This window comes from Oryzias latipes, chromosome 5 (genome assembly GCF_053564925.1).
Source record: "Oryzias latipes strain Hd-rR chromosome 5, Olatipes_Hd-rR_3.1".
In the NCBI taxonomy this organism is placed as follows: domain Eukaryota; kingdom Metazoa; phylum Chordata; class Actinopteri; order Beloniformes; family Adrianichthyidae; genus Oryzias; species Oryzias latipes.
The window spans coordinates 13,999,836-14,008,380 of record NC_136241.1 but is presented as its reverse complement, the minus strand read 5'-3'; the positions used below and the strand labels follow the sequence as shown (position 1 = coordinate 14,008,380).

Below are 8,545 nucleotides of genomic sequence, written 5' to 3'. Positions count from 1 at the left end.
TTACTATTTTAACTCTGCAATAGTGTTACATTACTGACATTCTTAGTGTTATTTTTGACACTTCAACAGTGTTTTTTTCACACTAAATTGTGTCAAAAATTAACTCTTATTCTGAGTTGATTCCCATGATTAGTTTTTTTTTCTCTGTACTTTAGTGCCTTTAAAAGACTAGTTTTATATTACGTTAAGTTTACTTTTATAAGTAGTCAAATACAAAACATAAAAGGTTTGGTTCCTATAATGTTGTAAATATGTTTATCTCAATATATACATACAAACAACTGACGATCAGTTGAAGCGTGGCTTTCTTTGATTATACAGAAGTAGGAGCAGATACACAATCATCTTTGCCTACCTATCCCTAGCTTGGTTGTAGGTGCAGCCGCCTGAGAAAACACCAAGTGTAAAAATATTTTACAATGTGAAAGAAATATTATGACATTTGAGAAAGCTTTGAACTCTTTATTAAGAGTAACAAATCATCCAAGCACCATAACATTTTGCGCACAAGGTAAATTTGACCATCATTACAACAAACACAGAGGTACAATATAAATGCTGTCGTCTTCACTGTAGGCACTTTGTAAGTCAAACGGCCTGTGAATGGCAAGACAGTCTGCTTTAATGAAATCATTTTCATTACTTATGAACACTTTGTACGCATGAAAATGCTCATTGAAATGTTCCACCACAAGCTTGTCTACAAGGAAGTAGATCTCTGTGTTTAATAAAAGGATCTTTTGTATCCTACCAAACATTGGAATTTCATCAACAATATCACTGCAGATTATTAGTCCTTGCCTGTACTCTGTACCACATATTTTAATCCAATTAGCTGAAAAGATTTTTTCTGGTGAAAAATTCAGAGCTCTTAAAAACATGTCAACATTGGGCTCATTTTTTAGATTAAATGACTTCAAAGGCCCATACTCAATGCTGTCTAATTGTGATGTCTCCCAATGATACCCAAGTGACATCTGGTGTTTTTTTGCAAGGGATTTAGTAATGTTCTTAAAGTTTTTAAGAGTGTTTTTGAAAATCTTGTGTTTTGCTTCAAATCTCATGCTCCACATATGTATCAAAGGTCCAATTTTTCTTATGCAAGCTGGGTAATGTATCATGAAATGGTGTTTGGGAATAAGATTTCTACCTGGATACAACACTTTAAACAGGCTGTGATGTTCAATTATTAAATATTTCAAAAGCACAGTCATACCGAATGAAACAGAAGTTGAAAACACTATGTTAATTATCTGGAGTAACAGAAGCAGCAATGTCCAGTTTTGGTTTCCTTCCGGCACAATATCCCCAAAGACCAAGGGAATGTTTCTAACAAGACACAGGGTCTGAATGGCATTCAGTCCAACACTGTTGCCACAACTGTCCAAAGTAAGCCTGGTAGGGCGATTTTTGCGTTCCAGGTACCCGTAGTCAAAAGCATAAATTCTGGACAGTAGCTCAAATTTTGACAAAAAATTTTCTGACAGATATTCCAACAATAACTTTATCTCATATTGAGCCACCCCTTCAAGAATGTCATGCATTATGTCAAATGAGAAATTGTTTGAAACATGAAAGTAAAGCAGACTATTCAGTGGTGAATTTTGCTTTAAGCCAAAAACAGATGACTTTTGTGGCTCCGACTGTAATTGTTTGCAATGCATTTCAAAAACATTTCTTTCACGCAGAGTTACCTGGAAATCGTCCTCATTGTAAATTCTCTGGGCATCATCTTTTTCAATCAAGCACAAACGACAAAAATAATGCCCATTAAAAGACTCTGTAAAACCCAGAATTGTGTGCATTCCTAGGTTGTCCCCAGTTATCTGACAGATGGTTCCATGGACTTTTTCTGTGGAGAATGGAAGGTAAAGGCCTTCGTGTTCCAATATTTTGATATCATTAATCAGAGGCTGCAGAATAGGATCAAAGCCATATTTCTTAACATCATCTGTGTGAAACAGTGCAACCAAATGAATGTTCATGAGAGCAGAATTAAACTTGGCTGGCAAATTTCTAAGGACAAAATAGAGGGCACCAACTTTATGAACAGTGCGTTTTGAACCAAGTGGGTTAGCTGTTTCGAAATCATCATAATACAACAGAATTTGTAGAGAATTTGGCTTTTCTGAGAAAAGTGGGTGTGCTTTAAAATAACTTCCATCGCAAAAGTCTTCAAGTACATTAGTTTTTGAGAAGTGATGATGTTTGAGAAGTTTACATATTTCAGAATTTCGGCATATAAATTTAATTGTTTCTAAAATCGGAATGTAAACAAATGTATCTTTAACTGGAACTTGATCGTAAGTGCCTGTTTGTTTATTTTTACGATTGTCAAATCGAACACCTAACATTATTTCTACAGGCTCAACTATCCCCCATTTGTTCTTGAAGTATTTTACTCTTTTTGTTTCTGTGTTAAAGCTCAAAAAGGGATTTTCAAATTTGTCAAAGGTTTTTTCTAGTGAAGGTCTTATTGGGTTGTCTGGAGGCAAAGCAGACAAAACTTCAACTTTGATTTGAGACTGCATTTCAGTTGTAAGTTCTTGCATATCACTAATTATAGTTGAAACAACACTGTTTGCCATTCCACTTCCTTGGAGTTTAGCTATAATTGAAGTGCAGATACTTTTAACATTCTCCTTTTGAGGACTTGATCCACTATTCTCAGAACATCCAGCCTCTGACCTCAGAGTTTCATCTGCCGAATTTACTTCTGTTGTGTCATTGAAAGAAGGGGCCTCAAATGGTTCTAAGTTTGCTGAATTACCACTCTGTAACTTGTCCCTGTGAACAGTTTCCAAATGCTTTTTGAAACCAGAATAAGTTGAAAACTGACGCCTACAACAACCTTGTGCACAAAGCAACTTAAACCTGGTGCTTGGATAAAAACTATGGTCAAGTCTTAAATGGATTGTCAAAGACTTACAGGTCACATGAACAGCCTGACAAATGAAACACTTAAACATATTTTAAGCTAGTTGAGCAGTTTAGCACGCAACTCACGAACTCTCGGAGACTCGTCTGTTGTTGTGACATCGATGTTAAAGATGGTTGTTTGAACAAAAGTGTAGAGCTGGACCAGGGATTCCTCATAGGACAAGTTGAAAACATAGTGGGATTTAAAGAGTTCATCAAACGCGCCCAGTGAACTAGTGGCTTGGCAGGGAATGAGCTGTTTGTCCACAATGATGTAGAAGGTCTCAATTTTGTTCTGGGTTTGGCCAATGGCAAGGATGTAGGGTTGCTTGCCTTCACGTTTTTGCAGGTGTTCACCAATGCTGCAACATGACTGAAAAAGAAAACATTGACAAAGATTTCAAAATAAATAGATATTTTAGGATATGAGTGTTACTTCTTGGGTGCAAACATTATCTCCAATTTAGAGAATTCAGGCCAGACTGAGATAGCTCAGACATCTTGAAAAAGACCAAAGAGGACGTTTATGGATACAGTGGAGGAAGACATAAAGTTAGCTAGTGTTTGTTAGGGGATGCAGAATTTGGTTAGATAACTTTCAATTAGAAATGTATGCTGAAACACAAAAGTGTACACAAATTAATATTTTGCACAACTTAAAATAAAAAATATGAACACATTTGTGCATGACCTACCTGTGATTTTTTTTCACTCCCAGTTTGTAAATATTGTAAAACCCATACCTTATGAAAGTGCACCATTTTAGGTACAGCATCAGTGGGGCTTATTTTAATCCTCTTTCGTCCTGCTGTGGGTGGCAACAGATGAAGAAGGAGCAGCAGTGAAGCCATATCACTGTCCCAGTCTATCAAAATATAAAAAAATAACAGAGAATTTGGGAAGAAATTATTATTATCCACTCTGAACACAGAGATAATACAGTGTAAACTATCATATTTATAGACAATGTAATGCTTACTGGTCTCATCATTCTCTGTTAAGTTTTCAGCAGCTTTCAAAAGTTGAAACAATTCATTTGTCCGTGTCAGGTGTTTGGCCTCCTCAATGATCTTTTGCTTAAATGTCGTGTCCCACTTTTCAAGCATCCTCGAGGCAGTTTCAGCTCCAAACACCAGCACAAAGTCTTGGTTAAGCTGTTAATTACATAAAAGGGAAAATGTATTATATGAATGAATACTTTACAGTGAGCTGTCAAAATCTACCAATATTTGAAAAAGGTCAAGATCATTACAAACGCTTACAAGTCCTTTGACATCTAAAAAACGTGGAAAGACTTTGAAGACTTCTTCTGTTCTTTGTGGATCATGGATCAGTTCCTGGCGGTGTTTAAAGGTCTTCTTCATCTTTTCCATAACACTTGTGTCGTCATTACAATGGAGAAGAAATGATATTGCCTCTTTGCAGGCATCTCCAGTAAGTTGCTGAGGCACTCCATCTGCTGATCTTTTGCGGTTTGGTCCATGGGCTTCAAGATCTTTAGCTACTTTGACCGGCCTCTGATACTTCTTTCTGGATATGGTCTTGAGGCGCCATGCTAAATATCCAGTGCCCTTTTGTGCATCATAAAAGTGTTCCTATTAAATAATTTAAGAATAACAAACATTTCAAAACACAGCTGCAGACAAATGCTGTCTTCTTGTTTGTCTAATTTTAAATAAACTTACATAGCCCTTTGGAGAAAAGGGGTCCCGCAGTGAAGGAAAAAGTGTTATGATTCCAAGGGCATACTTCTCTTTCTGTTTGTGAGATGGAATCCTCCTTCAAAATTCAAAAGAAAAATAAAACAACATAAAATGAAGAAATCAAGTTAACTTAAACTACAACCAGTTCTACCAAACATCACTTTTGTCTTGTGAATCTAAAAAAATAAAATAGAGCAACAAAAAAGGGCATTTTTCTGTAAAACTACCAGAAGATAACTGTGTGACAACAGTGAAAATAACAGAAAAAACACTAACCCATGTAACTCAGTCATATGGCTAACCAATATGTTGACAAGCTTCCTTCGGGTCCCATGCTTTAGTGAATTTTCTGACTTGTACTCATCTAGAACATCCTCACCTCCTGGCTTCGCATGCAAGGCATTTTCAACCATCTACCCACATACACATAAAAATTGATTAAAAATGAAATAACAATGTTAAGCTTACATTGAGACTATTCTGAACATTTAATAAGACTTGGCTCCATACACTATAACCAAAGGCTACATAGCACAAACGCCCTTACATTTAACATTGTCATGTTTCTTTTTTTAATTAGAGATCCAAATATTTTTAAAAATATATTTTTTAACTTCAAATTGTATACCTCTTTTGCAGCATCTGACTCAGAAATCTCAGTGGTTGATTTACTTAAGACCTCGCAGCTTGTTCCATCTCTGACAGTGGGAATTCCTAGCTCTCTAAAGAAATCAGTCACACTTAAAGTGACTGACTGTTCTTCAGGGAGGGTGGATGGACATGAATGTTCTAAGGGAGAGAAAGGGAAAAAAATGTAAAAATTTGTACAAGAGCTAATGATAAGTTATGTGAAATCATTCAAAAAGTTACTGAAACTTACTGTCTGATATGCTGTCACAAACAGTCAGACACAGGTCAGGTTTGCTTTCTATAAGTTCAAGAAGAACATCTTCCTCCACTGCTGTGTCAAAGTCGTCAAAAATGTGAAGCTCAGTTCCATCTGGAAGTCCAAACTTGTTTTTTACTGGAAAAAAAAAATTGGCATGAGCGAAAGAAAGAAAAAAAGTAATAACATCTGCAGTAATAAAAAAATGTCATTACATTTGATCAAATATTCCCAGCTTCCTTGCATTTTAGCAAAGACCAAATGATGTAAATATTTAATTATACAGAATGCCTGCTCACCTTCACAGATGACATCTGCATAGGTAAATCCTGACTGTAATCGGATGTATTTTTTGGTACTTTCATATTTGACCTTTAGCAGCATAGTGGCAGTTAACAGAAACTGTTAAGGAAAAACAGTACTTTAGTTTCACAGAATTAATTTGCTCTTAGACAAGTTGAAGCATAGATAAACATTTTTGTTCTAATGAACAGAATTCATATCAGTAATACTTTTAAAAATGTGTAATATGCAAAATCAACTTTTTCTAGCTTTCTTTCATAAAACAACTATTACTTGATCAAAAACGTGTCTGGAGTGATTTTCTATTTAACTGACGCACATGCACACACAGAATCTCACCCATCCTGTGACATTTAAGTATTTTATAATAAATAAGTAGCAAAAGGGTCATAAAATTACTGTGTATTTTTTTGTCTCGCGCCCCTGTCAAGCCTCCAATGAATGTCCATTCTCCTCCTCCTCCCCCATCTTTAGATAATTATGGCGCGCAGCAGAAGTTACTTTTCTTATTAATGCTCAAATCACTTTCGATTTAAAAATGTGCTTTTGATTTATTCACACCTGTAATTGAGTCCAACCTTGTACCATAGTTATAACATTAGATTTATAAAGTCCCACTACTACTATATTTCGGATCCTTGTTGTGACAGCGCTCAGTTGTCTTTTAACTATGTTGGGGGCGTTTTTGGCGGTTTTAGGGTCGGTTCAGCGGGGTTTTTTTCTCATGAAAATACCGTACCGGACTAAGTTAGGCTGTATGGCCGCTGGAGTGCCGCTATCCTTTTTAACCTGGAGACGCAACAGGCAGAGACGGCGCTTAACGGACCCGGGCTCTGTCATACAACCTTTTGTTGGGGGTTTGCCGCCCCGCCCCGCCTGTCCAAAATTGGGTTAAGAAAATGAATGAAAGTCCGGGAGCAGAACTGTGTGTGGGGTGTGCGTGTGTGTGCTTGTGTCAGCGTACGCAGCGCCCCCACCCCGGGGACATAGAAGAGATTGGCGGTTTTCAGATTACTTTGAGCTGGAAAACGGTGACACTACCATCCAACACTACCTTGTGCGTACAGTTTAGATCCAGATTCCAGCGCAGACGAGACAAAGACGTTCATGGATCTATTAGACGCATGAGGGGGGCAGAGCGGAGAGACCGGGTCGCCCATTTTAGTAACTGCGTCACATTTGAGGTTTTTTTTTTTCCGAACGGCGCATTTTTGTCTGCTACAATTACAAAAAGAAATACTAAAAACACAGTTTTACATATTACATTATTCAATTTCCAATATCATCAGAAAAATGTAACAAAAATATGTTAAAAATACTCAAGAAAAGGCGATTTTCATTGGAGTGGGTCGCCATGATGATGTAACACTGAAAAACTAGCTAAAGAAAAATAGCGCGTTACTTAACATTAAGAGCAATATATACATCGAAGCTAACTAATATCTATCGCATTACAAGCATGCTTTATGTTTATAAAAGTGAAGAAATTTATATTTTTGTTCTTACCCTTTTGAAATGAATGTCGCAGACGACTTTCCTCCTCCGCTCTCCGAGAAAAAACCGCCAACAGACTTTGAAATAACTCCGTCAGCCGTTGCAGCACAAAGCTCCGCCCCAAATTCTGTTTTAACACTGGATGTGCTCAAAACAACACTAAGATCAACACTTATCAACTCGAAATATTTAACACTGGAAAATTCAACACAAATCAACACTGCAGATTTTGCTGTGTATACACACTCCATGCTACCTTTCACAGTCCAAATGGTCAGCAAAGGTTAATGAGGACAGATAATATAAAATGAACCATAAAGTGGCTTCACTTAGCAGACTACTCCTCAGCTGAGCACTTAAGAAAAACCTCTGAGAAAGAGTCTAAGATAGTTTACTCCATTATCATCAAGATGCCACATAATGAAAATACAGTAGGTGTAAAGCAACACTCAACTTAATGGCTCAATGCTGATACTCTAATTGTGAAAGTAATATCTTAAAAGCTGCAGAAGTCTCTTATTGAAAATCAATACATATCACCTCATACAAATGTCTCATCTGGCATGATGCTTGTGGAGCATTTGCAGTATATCAAGAGACGCTGCATGTTTAAGCCGACAGCCAAAAGAGCCATTTGTGCAGGAAACCAGTGAAAGCTGCCTACTTTAGGTTCAACCCATATTTTTCAAACGTTGTGCATGTTTTTTAGTATTTTTATCGTACCAGGTGTAACCCACCATCCAGGGTAAAAATATATTTGAAAGCACATTGAGATTTGTCTCTTTTCACATGGAAACATTGCTTTGCTGATTTTGTTGCTAAGGCAGTCGTAGACACATAGATTTAAAAATAATTTGAAGTCACACCATGTAGACTGTGTAGCAGCAGAGCTTTAAATCCTGTACATTTAGTGTCTCAAAGAGAGAAGATGAGGGGAATTCTGGACGTAAACACAGATTTTCCACAAACAAACTCCATTGATGACTTAATAAAACAGGGATGGGCCTCGCTCCTGTACATTGAACACTAAAATGTGAGAAAAACATCACTTCTAATCGAGACTTTTCTAAAAAAAGTTCTACTCCGATCATCTTTTGATCTATTTTAAGAGTGTTGCTGGTGGTCTTTTAAGTATGATTATTCCGTTTTTGGCCAAAATCAACAAACCCATGTTGTTTTCTAGGACACAGTTTCTGCAGAGCAGCAGGAGTTCTGTAGAAATTCACCCTTTAAATTGTGG

The 8,545-nt window shown here is 36.8% G+C and overlaps 1 protein-coding gene across 2 annotated transcripts; it reads right to left on the bottom strand.

The window, feature by feature from the left end:
• Nucleotides 1-427: 427 nt before the first annotated feature.
• Nucleotides 428-7,558, bottom strand: LOC111946284 (uncharacterized). Of its 2 annotated transcripts, XM_023954916.2 has the most exons (10): nucleotides 7,318-7,558; nucleotides 5,808-5,910; nucleotides 5,503-5,646; nucleotides 5,251-5,411; nucleotides 4,899-5,035; nucleotides 4,605-4,698; nucleotides 4,182-4,514; nucleotides 3,899-4,073; nucleotides 3,663-3,784; nucleotides 428-3,292 (listed from the first exon to the last, which is right to left on the bottom strand). In XM_023954916.2, exons 2-10 carry the CDS (start codon nucleotides 5,890-5,892, stop codon nucleotides 2,978-2,980), a joined length of 1,566 nt encoding a protein of 521 aa, XP_023810684.1. In that variant the 5' UTR covers nucleotides 5,893-5,910; nucleotides 7,318-7,558; the 3' UTR covers nucleotides 428-2,977. The 2 variants fall into 2 exon arrangements, with proteins under 2 accessions (XP_023810684.1, XP_078804123.1); XM_078947997.1 differs by having other exon boundaries at nucleotides 5,808-7,558.
• Nucleotides 7,559-8,545: the final 987 nt, after the last annotated feature.

Excerpts from the sequence above, each read along its gene's own strand:
- LOC111946284 (XM_078947997.1), bottom strand. The coding sequence starts at position 5,892 with ATGCTGCTAAAGGTCAAATATGAAAGTACCAAAAAATACATCCGATTA. Across the intron at positions 5,036-5,250 it reads AGTCAGATGCTGCAAAAGAG|ATGGTTGAAAATGCCTTGCA; the intron begins GTATACAATTTG and ends GTATGTGGGTAG. Across the intron at positions 4,515-4,604 it reads CCTTTTCTCCAAAGGGCTAT|GAACACTTTTATGATGCACA; the intron begins GTAAGTTTATTT and ends ATTATTTAATAG.